General features: G+C 40.2%; 1 protein-coding gene across 10 annotated transcripts in view; it reads right to left on the reverse strand.

The window, feature by feature from the left end:
- LOC115224794 (protein kinase C iota type) overlaps positions 1 to 21,286 on the reverse strand; it is a 173,314-nt gene that overhangs the window by 99,869 nt on the left and 52,159 nt on the right. For all 10 annotated transcript variants that reach the window (XM_036513638.1, XM_036513637.1, XM_036513636.1 and 7 more), the window contains exon 2: positions 1,469 to 1,539. In XM_036513638.1, coding sequence (XP_036369531.1) covers positions 1,469 to 1,521 — 53 coding nt within the window. In that variant the 5' untranslated portion in view covers positions 1,522 to 1,539. The remainder of the gene's footprint in view (positions 1 to 1,468; positions 1,540 to 21,286) is intronic.

Consider the following 21,286-nt stretch of genomic DNA (forward strand, 5'->3'; position numbering starts at 1 on the left):
GGAATGTTTTCCTACTACAAACAACAGTTTATAGGTGGGAGATGGTGGAGAAGGAGAGTTCCAGGTGCCACAAACGTTGGATCTGACTAATTTCAGGGTGCGGCTGAACCTACTGACATAATTTGGAGGAGCTAATATAAAGGGAGTTCTGTGGTAGAGTGGGGGGGGGTCAGATGAGGGTGAAATGGGAGGATGGGTGGGGGAGGCGATTAATTTAAGTGACACAAAAGAATGAGAAAGAGAGGAAGAAAAGGGAGAAAGTTAGAGAAAGAGAGAGAGAGAATGGAAAGAGAATATAAAGTGAAAAGAGGAAGAGGGGGAGAGAGAGAGAGAAAAGGAAAGGGAATGAAAGAGAGAAAGAGGGTGAACGAATGAATATAGGAGAGGGGGAGAGAGAAAGGGAGGGGAGAAGAGGAAAGAAAGAAGTAAGGGAAAACAATGAAGGCTTCATAAACATTGTAGAAAAATAGAAAGAGAAAGACTGAAAGGTTATAAGGAGTGGAGGGGGGAGGAGGTGAAATACTCTTTACTCTTTTACTTGTTTCAGTCATTTGACTGCGGCCATGCTGGAGCACCGCCTTTTAGTCGAGCAACTCGACCCCGGGACTTATTCTTTTGTAAGCCCAGTACTTATTTTATCGGTCTCTTTTGCTGAACCGCTAAGTAACGGAGACGTAAACACACCAGCATCGGTTGTCAGGCAATGCTAGGGGGACAAACACAGACACACAAACATATACACACACACACGCATATATATATATACATATATACGACGGGCTTCTTTCAGTTTCCGTTACCAAATCCACTCACAAGGCTTTGGTTGGCCCGAGGCCAGAGTAGAAGACACTTGCCCAAGGTGCCACGTAGTGGGACTGAACCTGGAACCATGTGATTGGTAAACAAGCTACTTACCCCACAGCTACTCAAAGAAATATTAAAAAATACTGCAGAAGTGGCTGTGTGGTACAAGTCGCTTGCTTCCCAACCATATGGTTCCCAGTTCAGTCCCACTGCAATGCACCTTGGGTAAGTGTCTACTATAGCTTTGGGCTGATCAAAGCCCTATGAGTGGATTTCATAGATGGAAACTGAAAGAAGCCCATCATGTATATATATGTATTATGTATTTGTGTGGCTGTGTTTGTCGCCTCCCCCCCATCGCTTGACAACCGATATTGGTGTGTTTACATCCCTGTAACTTAGCAGTCTGGCAAAAGAGACCGATAGAATAAGTACTAAAGGTGGTGCTCCAGCATGGCCACAGTCAAATGAGTGAAACGAATAAAAGAATAGAAGCATAAAAGAGAAATAAATAAAAAGAATACAACGGGGAGGGGGGTGGAATAAAAGGGAAAAGATGGAGTGGAGGAGAGAAAGAGAAGATGGAAAATGATAAGAAAGATAGAAGATAGGAGAGAAAGATGAAAGAGAAGGGGAGGGAGGGAGGTGATAAAGATGGACTCACCCATTGAAACCAACTTTCATACGAATTGAGTCATCATCTGGTTCCTGAAGCATAATGGAATTTTGAGAAGTCTGCAAAGAAACAAAAATAAAAAAGCCAAGAGATAATGAATATTCTTCAGATATTGAACATCATTAGCATAATTCATTAAACAAAAACAATCATATACATATATATACATATATAGGCGCAGAAGTGGCTGTGTGGTAAGTAGCTTGCTTACCAACCGCATGGTTCCGGGTTCAGTCCCACTGTGTGGCATCTTGGGCAGCTGTCTTCTACTATAGCCTTGGGCCGACCAATGCCTTGTGAGTGGATTTGGTAGACGGAAACTGAAAGAAGCCCATCGTATATATGTATATATATATATATATGTGTGCGTGTGTGTGTGTGTTTGTGTGTCTGTGTTTGTCCCACCAGCATTGCTCGACAACCGATGCTGGTGTGTTTATGTCCCCGTTACTTAGCGGTTCGGCAAAAGAGACCGATAGGATAAGTACTGGGCTTACAAAGAATAAGTCCCGGGATCGAGTTGCTCGACTAAAGGCGGTGCTCCAGCATGGCCACAGTCAAATGACTGAAACAAGTAAAAGAGTAAAAGAGTATATACATATATATATATATATATATATATTAAAAAAATACAAAAATGTGACAAGAACACAAAACATCCAAACAGATGATGCAAAAAAAGGGACAACAAAACATCCAGACAGACGATACAAAGAAAACAAGGATGGGTCATTCGGAGTTTTGTTTTCTCAGTCGAGTTCCAGATTATCTTTGCAATTTCAGCTGGTTATACTCGAGATTGCTCCAATCTGGCCAGCCCCAAGGAAAAACAAAGCTAAGAGCATTAGATTCCTTGGAAGAAAGCGGTGAATGTATATGAAAGCAAGGATGGAAAAAAAGGAGAAATGTTACATAAATACAACTAACAGGACATTAACAATGGGTGTCTTTTGAGGCCCAGGAGTGGCTGTGTGGTAAGTAGCTTGCTTACCAACCGCATGGTTCTGCGTTCAGTCCCACTGCGTGGCACCTTGGGCAAGTGTCTTCTACTATAGCCACGGGTCGACCAAAGCCTTGTGAGTGGATTTGGTAGATGGAAACTGAAAGAAGCCCGACATATATATGTATGTGTGTGTGTGTGTGTGTGTGTCTGTGTTTGTCCCCCCAACATCACTTAACAACCAATGCTGGTGTGTTTACGTCCCCGTCACTTAGCGCTTCGGCAAAAGAGACTGATAGAATAAGTACTAGGCTTAGAAGGAATAAGTCCGGGGTCGATTTGCTCGACTAAAGGTGGTGCTCCAGCATGGCTGCAGTCAAAATGACTGAAAAGAGTAAAATGGTATATGTGTGTGTGTGTGTGTGTATGTATGTGTGTGTGTGTATGTTTGTGTGTGTGTATGTATGTGTGAGTGTGTGTGTGTATGTGTGAGTGTGTGTGTGTGTATGTGTGTGTGTGCGTTTATGTGTGTGTGTGTCTTGTGTTTTGGGGAGGGTTATTACGCCAATAATAATAAATGCATGCACTGCTTCACTATCACTTCTTTGTTACTAAATGCCTAACCAACTAACCAATCAATCGATTGTTTAATGAGCTGGTTAAAGAATCAATTGGTTGGTTGTTAGTCAAAGTCCTTTCATTGCTCTTCAGTAATATATATATGTCTGTATCTGCTGCTGCTACTATAAGCCGGTACAATTTGCTGCATTTTTCAAGCTACCAGCAACTAAACTGGCAACACCACCAAGCTTTGTTGGTGAGTTGGATGGTTTTGGGGATGCCCTGAGGAATGGAAAACAATGTTTGTGAAACAGTGGATGAACTCAGAACGTAAAGATGGACAAATCACTGCCAAGCATTTTGCCCAGCATGCAAACGACTCTACTGACTCGAGCAATACGCCATCCATTAATATTGGTTTCAAATTTTGGCACCAAGCAAGCAATTTCAGTGAGGGATCAAAATGGGGTTCAACTGGTTTTTTTATTTTACCAACCCCCAAGTGAATGAAAGGCAAAGTCAACTTCGGGGGAATTTGAGCTCAGAACGTAAGGACAGATGAAACACGGCTATGCATATTTGCCAGTGTGCTAACATTTCTACCGATTCACTGCTTTACAACATCTATTAATAAAGCGACGATGATCATTACCAGCGTCGCCTTACTGGCAGTTGGGCCCTGTGCTAGTAAGGTGCCAAGAGCACCATTCAAGCATGATCGTTGCCAGAGCAGCCAACTGGCTTCCGTGCCAGTGGCACGTAAAAGGGCACCATTCGAGCGTGATTGTTACCAGCGTCACCATACTGGCACCTGTGCCGGTGGCATGTGTAAAAGGATTCGAGCGAGGTCGTTGCCAGTACTGCCTGACTGGCCCCCGTGCCGGTGACACGTAAAAAGGACCCACTACACTCTTGGAGTGGTTGGCGTTAGGAAGGGCATCCAGCTGGAGAAACTCTGCCAAATCAAGATTGGAGTCTGGTGCAGCCATCTGGTTCGCCAGCCCTCAGTCAAAATCGTCCAACCTATGCTAGCATGGAAAGCAGATGTTAAACGATGATGATGATTAATATTACATGTCCATGCAAGTACATTCATCTCACCTGCAGGCATCAGTCAGCAACTTCAGAGCACAGATTAGTTAACTAATTATCTGTAATTATACTTTATAACCTCTGTCTCTCAATGAACGCATACAAGCTCAAGATAGAGGCTTGGTCTCCTCAAACCCTACTTCTGAAAAGCAGGCTGACCCAACTAATGTCATGTACCCACCAGTTATGGAGTAAATAATTTCCCCTCCCCTCCGCCTGAAATATGGGCTTGTCCAACAGTGAAGTTTACTTCAAAGAAGTAGCATTCCAACTTTAAACGATTTACCAGTCCCTGAGATAGCAGTAAGAGATTCTTGAGAGAGCTGAACCCCACCCATCCTCAGGAAAGTGCTTCAGCCTTTAACTTCTACCCCAGAAATAGAACGGAGAAGAGGCGCAAGCCATTAAACCCTAAGGAGGATTCTCCAAACCTTATTCATTCTGACCTGAGACCATCCTTGGATTTAGTATACAAACTTCCTATTTCAAACCCTTTTTATCTCAACACACCTAAGGCCATGTTGGGGTCGTCTATGATGCAAGTTTCCTGTTTGAAAGTAATTTCATCTTTAATCTATATTTCAAACACCAGCTTGATAATGACGAAATTATTTTCCAACAGAGATTAACACTTTTGATACTAACCTGCTGGGGACCACCCCTAATTCTAAGATACAAACTTCCTGTCTTAGATCTAAATTAAAATCTTCCATCAAAATTCCAATTTGCAATCCAAATACCAGCTAATTAATAACAAAGTTATTCTTCTAAATTATTCGTTACTTTCAAAATTAACATAAAGTGGGTGTATTTTCAACAGAAATATGGCAACAGAAGGGTTAAAGTGATCGAAACTAAAACCTTCCATCCAAATTACATGCTAATTACATTATTAATAATTAGCTTAATAATGAGAAACAGCAGAAATATGATGAAAACATCTAAGGCAACAACAACAACAAAAGAAAAGAGCTGACAGAGGAATCAGAGAAGGATTCGCAGAGTTAGTAGTTGGGTTGGATTTCTACACAGCAAAAGACATCATCATCATCATCATCATTTAATGTCCATTTTCTATGTTGGCATGGGAGGGTTGGATGGTTTGACAGGAGGTGGTCACCTGGAGAGCTGCACCAGGCTCCAGTTGTCTGTTTCGGTATGGTTTCTATGGCTGGATGCCCTTCCTTGTACTTACTTACTTACTTGTGGCGACATTCACCCTGGGCGAGTTGAGTCGGCTTCTTCTACCACCCTCGAGGCATCTCGAACCATGGCAGCCCACGCACGACGGTCCTGCACCAGTTCACTGGAGATAGCAAGCCAGCCATGGTTCCATCGGTGCAGGCCGACCACCTGCGGTCCCATGAATTCTCAATGGATGCCCTTCCTAATGCCAACCACTTTATGGAGTGTATGGGGTGGTGTTCTCCTTAGCGCCAGCACGAGTGCTTTCTACGCGACACGAGCTGGGGTGCTTTTTGCATGGTGCCAACACACATGTTCTTTTACATGAGGCCAGCATGCATGCTATTTCATGTGGCACCAGCACGGGTGCTTTCTACATGGCGCCATGAACACTGCAGTGCACTGTCACCATTCTGATGAGAGAAAGAATCCAGAGCATCAAGAACTCAGACATCAGAAGAAAGCAGATGAAACAAACCACTCAAGAAAAACAAATCATAAACATTAGAAAAAACACGAAAACACTACAAGGAAGAAGGCCAGCTCTTCTCCATTGCTGTGTGTGCCAAGATGGCAAGGATCCCAAGGATGAGGAGCAAGTGTGAAGAAAACATGTCAAGGGTTCACTTTTATTCTTTTACTTGTTTCAGTCATTTGACTGCGGCCATGCTGGAGCACCGCCTTTAGTCGATAAATCGACCCCGGGACTTATTCGTTGTAAGCCCAGTGCTTATTCTATCGGTCTCTTTTTGCCGAACCGCTAAGTAACGGGGACATAAACACACCAGCATCGGTTGTCAAGCAATGCTAGGGGGACAAAGACAGAGACGCAAACACATACATATATATATATATATATATATATACATATATACGACAGGCTTCTTTCAGTTTCCGTCTACCAAATCCACTCACAAGGCATTGGTCAGCCCGAGGCTATAGTAGAAGACACTTGCCCAAGATGCCACGCAGTGGGACTGAACCCGGAACCATGTGGTTGGTTAGCAAGCTACTTACCACACAGCCACTCTCACTTTTATTTACTATTTATTGTTTTGTCCTTTTTGTATTGTTTTCAATGACTTGGCCCCTTGGGTCCAATAAAAGAAATCATTGATATCCCTAAGGAGGTGAACTGATTTGTTAGCATGCTGGGTAAAATGCTTAGCTGTATTTCGTCTGCCGTTATGTTCTGTGTTCAAACTCTGCCGAGGTCCACCTTGCCTTTTATCCTTTCAGGGTCGATAAATCAAGTACCAGTGAAACCCTGGGATCAGTATAGTTGACTTACTCCTCCCCTAAAATTGCTGGCCTTGTGCCAAAATTTGAAACCATTATTATTATTAACTCATCATCATCATCATCATCGTTTGGGTATCACATACGGGTACTTCTTGGTTACTCTCTCTTTGCTCTTTTACTTGTTTCAGTCATTTGACTGTGGCCATGCTGGAGCACCACCTTAAAGGATGGAAGAAATTGACCTCAGGGTTTATTCTTTGCAAGCCCAGTACTTTTTCTATCAGTCATTTTTTGCTGAACTGCTAAGTAACTGAGCAATTAAGTACAAGACTCTAGGACCTAGTCGCATGATGAATTATTCATCAATTTATTCAAGTGTAGCTTCTTCCCAGTTAATAAAAATGCCACATACATACATACTCCAGATCAGTGGTTTTCAACCAGGGTTCCGCGGAACCTTAGGGTTCCGCCAGTACAGTCCTGGGGTTCCGCAAGAAGTTACAAAAATGCTAAAATCGGCAATAATTTTTAATTCTCCTGTGCAGATATTTGTGCATAAGACTATTGAATTATTGCACAGGGGTTCCTTGACCCAGTGGAATGTTTCCTTGGGGTTCTGCTCCAGCAAAAAGGATGAAAAGCACTGCTCCAGATTATGCATTGAGTTCTATATATCTTGTTGGCAAAGCCAAACTTATGCATGTATGTGCATACGTGCGTTAGAAGAATGTATAAAATGTAGATAATGTGTTTGTTCAAACACCCCCGTCAGCAAGAGACACCCTGGATTCTTTGGGGAGGGGGGTAGAAACGGGTGGCAAGAGGTGGAGGGGGTGGATGATGTGGATAAAAAAAAACAAGATGGAGACCAAGAAAGAAAAAAAAAACAGAGAAAGACAGTATGGAAGGACAAAAGGAACAAAATGGTTTTAGTGTGGGTGGAAGACTGAGGCGATGTTGACTGCGAATGAAGAGTAGTAGCAGTAGTAGCAGTGGCAGCAGTAGCAGCTGTATGACGTTGGTTCATTGCATATTGATATATCGATTGCACACATAAACACACAGATTGATTGACTTATGTGGATGTGTGTATACATGTTTGTGTGAGAGAGTGTGTATACATGTATGAGAGAAGGTGTATACATGTATGTGTGAGAAGGGATGTATACATGTATGTGTGAGTGTGTATACATGTATGTGTGAGAGGTCGTGTATACATGTATGTGTGAGAGTGTGTGTATACATGTATGTGTGAGAGAGTGTGTATACATGTATGTGTGAGAGAGTGTGTATACATGTATGTGTGAGAGTGTGTGTATACATGTATGTGTGAGTGTGTATACATGTATGTGTGAGAGGTCGTGTATACATGTATGTGTGAGTGTGTATACATGTATGTGTGAGAGAGTGTGTATACATGTATGTGTGAGAGAATGTGTATACATGTATGTGTGAGAGAGTGTGTATACATGTATGTGTGAGAGGTCGTGTATACATGTATGTGTGAGAGAGTGTGTATACATGTATGTGTGAGAGAGTGTGTATACATGTATGTGTGAGAGAGTGTGTATACATGTATGAGAGGAGGTGTATACATGTATGTGTGAGTGTGTATACATGTATGTGTGAGAGAGTGTGTATACATGTATGTGTGAGAGTGTGTGTATACATGTATGTGTGAGAGAGTGTGTATACATGTATGTGTGAGAGAGTGTGTATGCATGTATGTGTGAGAGGGGGTGTATACATGTATGTGTGAGAGAGGTGTGTATACATGTATGTGTGAGAGAGTGTGTATACTGTATGTGTGAGAGAGTGTGTATACATGTATGTGTGAGAGAGTGTGTATACATGTATGTGTGAGAGAGTGTGTATACATGTATGTGTGAGAGAGTGTGTATACATGTATGTGTGAGAGGGGGTGTATACATGTATGTGTGAGAGAGTGTGTATACATGTATGTGTGAGAGAGTGTGTATACATGTATGTGTGAGAGAGTGTGTATACATGTATGTGTGAGAGAGTGTGTATACATGTATGTGTGAGAGAGTGTGTATACATGTATGTGTGAGAGAGTGTGTATACATGTATGTGTGAGAGAGTGTGTATACATGTATGTGTGAGAGAGTGTGTATACATGTATGTGTGAGAGAGTGTTGTATACATGTATGTGTGAGAGAGTGTGTATACATGTATGTGTGAGAGGGGGTGTATACATGTATGTGTGAGAGAGTGTGTATACATGTATGTGTGAGAGAGTGTGTATACATATGTGTGAGAGAGTGTGTATACACGTATGGTGAGAGAGTGTGTATACTGTATGTGTGAGAGAGTGTGTATACATGTATGTGTGAGAGAATGTGTATACATGTATGTGTGAGAGAGTGTGTATACATGTATGCGTGAGAGAGTGTGTATGCATGTATGTGTGAGAGGGGGTGTATACATGTGTGAGAGGGTGTGTATACATGTATGAGTGAGAGAGTGTGTATACATGTATGAGAGAAGGTGTATACATGTATGTGTGAGAGAGTGTGTATACATGTGTGAGAGGGGGTGTATACATGTATGTGTGAGAGGGGGTGTATACATGTATGTGTGAGAGAATGTGTATACATGTATGTGTGAGAGAGTGTGTATACATGTATGTGTGAGAGAGTGTGTATACATGTATGTGTGAGAGAGTGTGTATACATGTATGTGTGAGAGAGTGTGTATACATGTGTAAGAGGGGGTGTATACATGTGAACACATGATTCTCAAAACATGCACATTTATGAGTGCACGTGATTTTTATTTATAGGAGCAGGTGTGGCTGTGTGGTAAGAGGGTTGCTTCTCAACCACATGGTTCCAGGTTCAGTCTCACTACGTGGCACCTTGGGCAAGTGTCTTCTGCTACAGCACTGAGTGACCGAAAGCCTTGTGAGTGGATTTGGTAGATGGAAACTGAAAGAAGCCTGTCGTGTGTGTGTGTGTATATATATATATATATATATATATATACACACACACGACATATATATATATATATGTATGTATATGTTCATGTGTGTTTTATGTTTGTACCACCACCACCCAGCATCGCTTGACAACCAATGTTGGTGTGTTTACGTTCCCGTAACTTAGCAGTTCAGCAAAAAATGACTGATAGAAAAAGTACTGGGCTTGCACAAAGAATAAACCCTGAGGTCAATTTCTTCCATCTTTTAAGGTGGTGCTCCAGCATGGCCACAGTCAAATGACTGAAACGAGTACAAGAGTAAAGGGAGGGTAACCAAAAAGCACCCGTATGTGATACCCATAACAACACACATGTACACACATAACCCTAACCCTAAAACTAAACCTAACCCCTAACTTAAACCCTAAACACCAGGTGTGCGTATTCTTTACCTTCGCCCACACATACACACGCAATGTGGTAATAGGGTGTGATCACTCGACTTGCCAGAAATAGCAGCTAAATGTCCCTCATACTATCAACCAAGACAACACGGACCAACACACACGACGTGGTAACGAGAGAGCCACTCCGTGGTCACTTGACTTACTAGAAATAGCTGCTAAATCTTCCTCAAATCATGCAATAACCCACATTCGCCAAGGCAACAGAGAACGACACACAATGTGGCAATGTGAGAGCCGCTATATGGTCACTCGACTTGCTAGAAATAGCAGTTAAACTTCATGTTATGCACAAGTCAAGACAACACAGAACAACATACACACACACACAAACTGTAGCTCAAGAGAGCCATTATGTGGTCACTCGAGTTAGCAGAAATAGCAGCTAAATCTTCCTCATATCACACAAGTATATACACGTTGCGGCAACATATAAATACAATCACACACACACATGTGAGTCTAGAGAGCCATTATGTAATTGCTCGACTTACCAGAAATAGCAGCTAAATCTCCCTCAAATCGCACAAGAACACACCAAAGCAACCTAAAGTAAAAACACAGGCCACACCATGGGAACTCAATTATGCAGATCAAGAGGCGATTGATAACAATTACAGCGGAGTAAATACTAATTACACTAATTAGAGAGAGAAAGAGGTGTGTGTGTGTGTGTGTGTGTGTGGACAGAAACACAAACAAAAGCAACAAAACGAAATAAAATAAATATCAACGTGTGTCTTTATTTAACTCTTACATTAACGATCTTAATTATTTAAGACACACACTGGTCTTCACACACGCACTGACTCGTGTATCGGACAGCAAGGGTGGCGAAGGGGTGGGCATCGAAGTGAGATGGGATCGTAATGATCGGTTCTTCTTCAATAAACCGTTACCATAGAAACTGTCATAGTGCAGTAAGAACCAAGTGCAGTAACGGTATTAGAGCATAACACTATATACATACACACACACACTATATATATATATATATATATATATATATATATATACATAGTGTATATATGTATATATACAGGATATTTAGTTTAATAGGTTATCAAGTATATATATATATGCCTGTATGTGTGTGTGTGTATATATACTCTTTAACTTGACTGCGGCCATGCTGGAGCACCGCCTTTAATCGAGCAACTCGACCCCAGGACTTATTCTTTGTAAGCCCAGGACTTATTCCATCGGTCTCTTTTGCTGAACTGCTAAGTGACGGGGACATAAACACACCAGCATCGGTTGTCAAGCAATGCTAGGGGGACAAACACAGACACACAAACATATACACACACACACACACACACATATACATATATATATATATATATATATATATACATATATACGACAGGCTTCTTTCAGTTTCCGTCTACCAAATCCACTCACAAGGCTTTGGTCGGCCCGAGGCTATAGTAGAAGACACTTGCCCAAGGTGCCACGCAGTGGCACTGAACCCGGAACCATGTGGTTGGTAGACAAGCTACTTACCACACAGCTACTCCTGCGCCTATATACACATATATATGAAAATACATACATACACATACAAAGGTACTATAAGAAAGAAAGCTGTAATGACTTAATTTTGTTGTGTATATATGTATGTATATACCGTAATCCCTCGACCATCGCGGGTATTACGTTCCAACACCAACCGCGATAGGTAAAAAATCTGCGAAGTAGAAACAGTATTTTTACTCTTTTACTTGTTTCAGTCATTTGGCTGCGGCCATGCTGGAACACCGCCTTTAGTTGAGCAAATCGACCCCGGGACTTATTCTTTGTAAGCCTAGTACTTATTCTATCGGTCTCGTTTGCCGAACCGCTAAGTTACGGTGACGTAAACACATCAGCATCGGTTGTCAAGCAATGTTGGGGGGATAAACACAGACACACAGATATATGCCGAAATTGCGAGGATGATCCGGTTCTTGACTGAAGATTGAAGGCTTCAAATGTCCCGTCCGTGTTTTTTGTATCGTCTTCTAAATGTTTTGCGTTCTTGTCCCAGTTTGTATGTTTTTATATATATATATATATATATTATATATATATATATATATATGTATGTAGGTCCCGGGTTGAGTCGGGGTTAACCACAGTAAATAAGGTACTCAATACATAACAGAGTAAAGTAATTTATTTTATAGAAGGAGCTTCTACAGGACTAGAACTGTTTCATTCAGATGAAATCTTCAGGAAGCTCCTTCTATAATATATATATATATATATATATATATATATACGACGGGCTTCTTTCAGTTTCCGTCTAACAAATCCACTCACAAGGCTTTGGTCGGCCTGAGTCTATAGTAGAAGACACTTGCCCAAGGTGTCACACAGTGGGACTGAACCCAGAACTGACTGAAGAGTCAATCTATACTTTGTAGACAGTGACTTCAAAGTGACATCCTTCAAGCCTTTAAAGCCATTGTTACTTGTGTTCTTGTAAAAGTTTAATAAATCCTCATCATTATGATTCCACATCCATTTTTCCACGCTTGAATGGATCAGATGGAATGTGTTACAGCAGGTTTTTCTATAGCGGGATGCCCTTCCTGTCACCAATCTTCCCCAGTTTCCCAGCAACGTAATATTTCTCATCCATGGCCTATCCCAAAAAATAAAACCAAAATATGTAATATACTAGCAGTATCGCCCGACGTTGCTCGGGTTTGTAAGGGAAATAACTATATAAGCATTTTTAGAGATGTAAAGTATAATAGCCATCTCAATATGGCTAACCACAAAGGGGAGGTGTTACAGTAGCTTTTTACGTTCTGAGATTTAATAATACATTTTTAGAGAGTTACTTCCCTTATATAATAGCGAAAAAATGCATTAAAAATGGGAAAAATTGATGGTAAATTTTTTTTTTAAATCGTAGACTCATCGTAGATGCACGCTAATACCCAGAAGGGCTTGATATGAATCACGACTATAAGATACCTGGTTTTGGTTAAACTGCACCGCAAAATGTGGGAGTAGTTAGGAATCTAAATCGTAGGAGACAGACAGCACACAACCTCACTTTTATATATAAAGATAAGCCATCTTTTATTCTCAGTCTGAAGTGAAGGCATTTATTTCTCAATGGCCCAAGTAGATGCAGCCATAAATTGGCATGAAAAGTAGTCACAGACGAATTACAAGGACCGAGGAAGTTGCAACAGAATCAATGAATGCTTTGTTCACTTACACATCCCAGTTCCGCTGCTTCTCTCTCAAGTGCAGCTTGAAAACACAAAAATAAGCTAAAAGGATGGGCTCTCTCACAAGCTAGAGTGTCCTAAATATTACATTATATAAACACAGACTACTTTCAGCGATCATGTTCCAAATCACAAGAACTTGTTACCATATTGATTTCTTCTTCCCCTTTTTGATAAAAGACCAACAGAGTAACACAGCACAAAATCTATGAAGTTTCCTCTTTCAACACCAATGAAAATTGAAAGAAAATGAGAAGTGTATATTATATGTATATATAAAATTGTGTCTAGGGAGGGTCATTCTCTTTTAATGCCTTATTACTTAACACACTCACCGGTTCAGTTGCCACTCTCTTTTTACTCTTTTACTTGTTTCAGTCATTTGACTGCGGCCATGCTGGAGCACCGCCTTTAATCGAGCAACTCGACCCCAGGACTTATTCTTTTGTAAGCCCAGTACTTATTCTATCAGTCTCTTTTGCCGAACCGCTATGTTATGGGGACATAAACACACCAGCATCGGTTGTCAAGCAATGCTAGGGGGACAAACACAGACACACAAACACGCATATATATATACATATATATGACGGGCTTCTTTCAGTTTCCGTCTACCAAATCCACTCACAAAGCTTTGGTTGGCCCGAGGCTATAGTAGAAGACACTTGCCCAAGATGCCACGCAGTGGGACAGAACCCGGAACCATGTGGTTGGTAAGCAAGCTACTTACCACACAGCCACTCCTGCACCTATACTCGTTTACTTATTTTTTCTAAAATTTTTGTTGTGTCTTGCAACTTCTTCAATATTTGTTATATCACACACACACACTTTCAGCATTATCATTTAATGTCTGTTTTTTATGCTGGCATGGGTTGGACAGCCTGACAGGATCTGGCAAGGCCAGGGGCCATACCAAGGTCCATAGTCTGTTCTTGGTCTGGTTTCTATAGCTGGAAACCCTTCCTAACACCAACCATTCCACAAAGTGTACTGTGTGATTTTTACATGACACTGCAGTTTCAGGATCTCAATTCTGTAGTGGTGGGCAGGTCTTCCTGAGACACAGCAATGTGCCACATATCACAGTCCTCTGTCATCTCCTTTGTAAAGCTCAACATTTTAAGATCGGCCCTTCAATGCTTCCTCCTGGGTCTTCTTGGGTCTCCCTCTTCCACAAGTTCCCTCCACCTCCTTATGCAACTGTGCTCATCCATTCGCATCAGACAACCAAATCAGAACAGTCTTCTCTCTTGCACCATCCACAGAATTCCTCTTATGCCCAGCGTCTCCCTCAATACACCAGCGCTCTTCCACACAGACACACTGACATTGCACATCCAGCAGACCATACCACCAGCTTCAATCCACTCCAGCCTTCACATGTCCTATATACATACATATACACCTTCTACTATGTATATAGTTAGCTGAAATGTTCCGTACACTTGACACATAAAAATGTAATAGTATATCTTCCTTTCTATCTCTAACGAGATTCTACTTTACAACGATTTACTTATTTCAATTAAAATCTTTAAAGTCTGAATCAAAACAGCTGTCAGGGATTATGTCTATTTTTGCAATTAATAAATATAATTACTCTCTATTGATTACTCTATTTTCTTATATAGCTCTGTCTGGCACCAGTGCGGGTGGCACGTAAAAAGCACCCACTACACTCACGGAGTGGTTGGCGTTAGGAAGGGCATCCAGCCGTAGAAACACTGCCAGATTTGACTGGGCCTGATGAAGCCTTCTGGCTTCACAGACCCCAGTAGAACCGTCCAACCCATGCTAGCATGGAAAACGGACGCTAAATGATGATGATGATGATGATGATATAGTAGAAATATGTTACAAAAAGAAAATATAAAATATATATATACATGCATACATATATATATATCATCATCAGTTAACATCCATTGTTCATGCTGGTGGCATGGGTTGGACAGCTTGACCATGGCTGGTAAGCTGGAAGGCTGCACCAGACACCAGTCTGTTTTGGCATTGTTTCCAAAGCTGGATGCCCTTCCTAATACCAAGCACTCTGAGAGTGCAATGGCTGCTAAATGTATACGCACCCTTACTATACAGTAATCCCTCGACTATCGGGGGATTCCAAAACCCCGACGTGGTAGGTGAAAATCTATGAAGTAGAAACAGTACATACAATGCCATTTTCATGTTGGTACCTTGGGCAAGTGACCCCTTTTATAACCCCAGGATAACCAAAGCATTGTAAGCACATTTTGCAGCCAAAGAAACTGAAAGAAGCCTGTCACGTGTGTGTGTGTGTCTTGACATTGTATATATATATATATATAATAATTTAATAAATAAAATATATGCATACATACATACATGTATGTACCTACATCTACATGTATATATACATGTATATATATATATATATATATATATGAGTACAGGACACCACAAATAAACGTAGAACTCAACGAGAAACGAAAACATAAAATCAAACAAGGAAACGGACTTTTTTTAACAACGAAAAAACAGAGTACAGGACAAACAATACAAGGAATATTCCCCTTCATCAGCTGTCCCTAGTTCGACTCAATACATGTTTCATATATATATATATATATATATATATGATTGATTGATTGATTCTAGTTTCAGCTCACGAGCTGTGGCCATGCTGGGGCACCGATATATATATATACATGCATATGTATATACACAAGCACTCTCACTTGTTTCCAGTCCTTCACGAAAACTGTATTTGGCAACGGGGAAAGTAATGCCTTTCTTGGAAACAGGCGAGTGTTGGCGCCAGGGAAGGCATCCGAGCATGGAAAAAAATCTGCTTCAATGAATTCCACCTGATCCATGCAAGCATGGAAAAGAGGACATTAAGACAATGATGACGACCACGATGATGATGATGACAATGATGACGGTGAGTCATAGAAAGAGAAAAAGGAAAAGAAGATTGTCATACAAAATCTTTGTGTATGACAACTTCACATTATACAAGGACAACACACGCACACACACACACATGCACACAGACACACACACACACATGTACATGCATGCCGCACACACGCACACACACACACACTGCTGATGGAAGGAAGAAGCTGTTTACTCTGACATGACATTTAATCCAGTAGGTTGGTTGACAATAAAGTACAATACTAATGGAAGGTGGTGGGAGGGATGGTGGTGGTGGTGAGGAGGAAGAGGAGGGGGGAGAGGTGGCAGAATGATGACAATAAACGTCTGCATATATATGTGTGTGTGTGTGTGTGTGTATGTATATATGTATGTATGTATGTGTGTGTGTATGAGTATGTGTTTGCAAGTGGATACAACACAATCTAACAGGAAAATACTTGTAAATATACACACATGTATGTATATGTGTATGTATATATATATATATATATACCACATACACACACACACACACACGTACACACATACACAAGTACATACGTCAATCAGGTTTACATAATACATACTTGCTGAAGGTATTGTTTCTCTCTTTCTCCTTCCATCCCTCTCTACACACATATTTGTGTGTGTTGTATGTGTATGTATGTATGTATATATAATATATATATATACACACACATCTTACATGGAATAGATACATACATTTCAAGGTAGTAATGTCTTGTGGATATATTTATTAACATTCACAGCAAAATATTATCTTCTTTTGTGTGTGTGTATGTGTTTACATATACACCACAATGATATCTTTGTCCGTAGGTGTGCGTGTAGGTATATAGTCAGAGAGACAGAGAGATAAACAGAGAGAGGGGGGGAGAGACTGATAGACAGGGAGATGGGCAAATACACAGACAGGTAAACAGAGAAAAATTGACAAAGAGTCAGAAACAAAATGTTTCTCGATATTTCCATTACTGCACACAGAGGTGGGCTGTACAGAGATAATGGTTTCATAGGTAGGAATGAAATCATTTTGATGATTACTGAAAAGGGGAAGCTAACCCGTAATATTAGGTTGTCCCAAAAGTTCGTAAACACTTGTGAAAATTGAATTTTTACTCGCCAAGTACTAACAAAAACAACAAAAATTATTCCTCAAAATAAAGACCATTATTTTCCAAGACTTTCTACGAACTTTTGGGACAACCTTATATTTGCCAAATATTTTGAAACAAAACTACCAGGTGTCGAGGTTAATTGTGTTTAGCAAGATTAATTTAGAACAACATAAGAATATGGAAAACCTTTTAAATTACGACAGTATGGTAAGCTAAATAACAGTGTTCACTGTTATACATTACATAATGTATAACAGTGTTCACTGTTATACATTACATAATGTACATAGTGAACAACACATGGCACACATTATGCAATATATATGCATACATTGTATAACATTACACCGCATGCATCATGACATACATAATATTGGATTGTCCGGAAAGTTCTTGCCGATTTTTAAAGGAAAGAAAAAGGTCAATAAATACTTGCCATTACATTTTTAATCAACCAAATATGAACCATTTTGTTGCACAATGCATCTCCATCTTTCCTTTAACTTGAAAAAACCCTCTTCCCAGAATTGAGGTGGTTTCGTGGCAAAGAATTCATCAAGGTATCTTTTTACATCATCCAAGGAATTGAAATTTTTACCATTAAGACTATTCTGCAGAGACCTGAATAAGTGGAAATCCAAAGGAGCAATATCTGGTGAATATGGAGGGTGGGGTAACACATCCCAGTCGAGCTGCAGCAATTTTTGTCTGGTTCCCAAAGCATCAAGTGCCGAAAATGAACTTTCTTATCTTCCATTTTAAAGGGTTCCAGAATTAACACAGATTATAGGAACATAAACCTTCTTCCACAAAAAGATAGCTTAAACTGTGCTCTAAATGGAAGTGTAGTCAAATCCTATTTTCTGGACTCAACCATGTTCTAAAATAAGTTGAAAGGTAAGCTACTATAAATCGGCACAAACTTTCCGGACAACCCAATATATATCATATTAACATACATAACACATTGCATTGTACAATAATCCTTCGACTACCACAGGTGCTACATTCCAAAACCCCCAAGGACAGGTGAAAATCCGTGAAGCAGAAACAGTTCCGCACTGTATATTTTCTTTTATTATTTTATAATTCGTATATATTTACTTTATTATAACACCGTGGAGGAATCAATGTAAGCTTAAATAAGAAACCATGACAGGTCAACCGCGATATGGCGAGAGATTGCTGCATATATTACATAACACAAATCACACGGCATATATTACACAACACAAATTGCACTGTATGTATTGCATAACACTAATTTCCCAGCAAATATTACATAACACAAATTACACTGCATATATTACATAACACAAATTGCACATTATGTCTTGCATAACACAAATTTCCCAGCATATATTACATAACATAAATTACACTGCATATATTACATAACACAAATTGCACAGTATGTATTGCATAACACAAATTTCCCCGCATGTATTGCATAACACAAATTGCACAGTATGTACTGCATAACACAGATTTCCCAGCGTGTATTACATAACACAAATTGCACCGCATCTGTTACATAACACAAATTGCACGGTATGTATTGTATAACACAGATTACACCGTATGTATTGCATAACGTAAATTTCTCAGCATATATTACATAATACAAATTGCATGACATGTGTTACATAACACACACTGTATGTTATATGACATGTAACATTTTTCTTGCATAACGTGATATTCGTTGCATAACATGTAGACACTGCCTAACGTTTGTTGCACTGCATACATTAGATAACACACATTTCATAACACACATTGCATAATGGATGTTTTATAATGCATTTCCATAATGTTGAATACACATTTACATGTATTACGAGACGTTGCATAACATACATAGATTACATATATACACACACATAGATGTGTATGTATGTATGTATGTATATAGGTATACAATTATGTATATATATATATATATATGTATGCATTTATAAGTATATATGTAGACGCATATATCTGCCTATGCACGTATGTAATGTGATACAAACACCCACGTGTTTATACACTCACAAAACTGCATGTGTGTGTGCATACACACTCCCCTCTTTAGGTCATTTTGGTCATTAAAGGCGAGCCCAAGCTGGGGCACTACATATGGAATTTCATAGATTGTGTTACCTCCATAAAACATTAGCTTGTAAATAGGATGAAGAATTGGTTGTTGAATTGTTGTTGGTTAATGGAGAGGAGAAGGTCATAGAAGGAGAGTCTCATACATTTCATTCACATTATGTGTACACACACACACAAATGTGTATACAAACATTTTATATACACACACATTTTATAGGTGTATATATATATATATATATATATATACATGCAAACTAACATGTAATTATATATACACATACAGATTTCACATACATACACAAACACACATTTTATATACATGTATATATAAACTTTTATCTACTTATCTATATATATATATATATATATATATATATATAGGCATGCACATTATGTGTGTGTGTATGTATATACAATATATATATATATATATATATATAAACATATGCATATAATATACATACACACACACACTATTCATATATATATATATATACATATACATACATATATACATACCTACAATATTCATGAATATATATATATACACACACACACACCTCACTAACCCCTCCACCACTGTTCTACTGCCCCACCAACCCAATAACTCATCCCCCCCCCGCCTTCATGCGCACCACCACCTACCCCTCACCCACCTAAAAGCTCTCAACAATCCAAGTATGTAACATTTAACCTGACCTATCTCTTTCTCTCTCTCTGTCCCCTCCACTCTCACTCACTCTCTCTCCCTCCACTCCAATCTCTCCCCCTCCCTCTCCTCACTCACAACACTTCATGGCATTCTCTGTTGTTCACCAAGAAATAGGAGACTCAACTGGTACTTGGTGTGTGTCTGTTGTTTTAGCCCTAGGTCTGTTGCCTCCGTCGAGTATCATCGAGACTGACAGTGTTCCACCCATGACCATCATGTCGTATTCTCAGACACTACATAGGTCCAACATGTAGTACCTTCGTTTTTAAGACGGTTGGGTGTAATTGAAGGGAGATTTGACTACTATTTCTAGCAGACTGAAAGACCATTTGAAGGCCTGTCTCTCCTTTCACATATTTGCTGGTTGTGGTGACAGCAGGGGTGGGGGCGATGATGGTGGGGGAGGTTGTGGTGGCAGTGGAGGTTGCAGTGGAAGTGGTAGAAGCACTGGTGGTGGTGGTGGTGGTGGTGGTGGTAGAAGTGGTGGTGAGAGCAATGGAGTGGTGGTGGTTGTTTAACCCAGGGCAGGCCTGATCAAGGCCACATACCATCAAAGCCGTTCCAGTCACAACAACATCTATCTTTTTCTTTTACTTGTGTCAGTCATTAGACTAAGGCCATGCTGGGGCACTGCCTTGAAGAGATTTTAGCCAAAAATCAACCCCAGTACATTTTTCTGGGTTTTTTTTAAACCCAGTAATGATTCTATTGTTCCCTTCTCAAACTTCTGATGTTATTGGGACGTAAACAAACCAACACCGGCTGTCAAGCGGTTGTAGGGAACAAACATTTATATACATATGTACTACTCATTTACTTGTTTCAGTCATTTGACTGCGGCCATGCTGGAGCACCGCCTGTAGTCAAAGCTACTGACCCCAGGACTTATTCTTTGTAAGCCTAGTAGTTATTCCATCGGTCTCTTTTGCCAAACCGCTAACCTACGGGGATGTAAACATACCAGCATCGGTTGTCAAGCGATGTTGGGGGGACAAACACAGACAGACACACACACACACACACACACACACACACATATATATATATATATACACATATATACATACATATATACGATGGGCTTCTTTCAGTTTCCATCTACCAAATCCACTCACAAGGCTTTGGTAGGCGCAAGGCTATAGTAGAAAACACCTGCCCAAGGTGCCACGCAGTGGGACTGAACCTGGAACCATGTGGTTCGTAAGCAAGCTACTTGTGTATATATATACAATGGGCTTCTTTCAGTTTCCATCTACCAAATCCTTTCACAAAGCTTTGGTCTGTCCAAGGC

Source organism: Octopus sinensis, linkage group LG26 (genome assembly GCF_006345805.1).
Source record: "Octopus sinensis linkage group LG26, ASM634580v1, whole genome shotgun sequence".
NCBI classification, from domain to species: domain Eukaryota; kingdom Metazoa; phylum Mollusca; class Cephalopoda; order Octopoda; family Octopodidae; genus Octopus; species Octopus sinensis.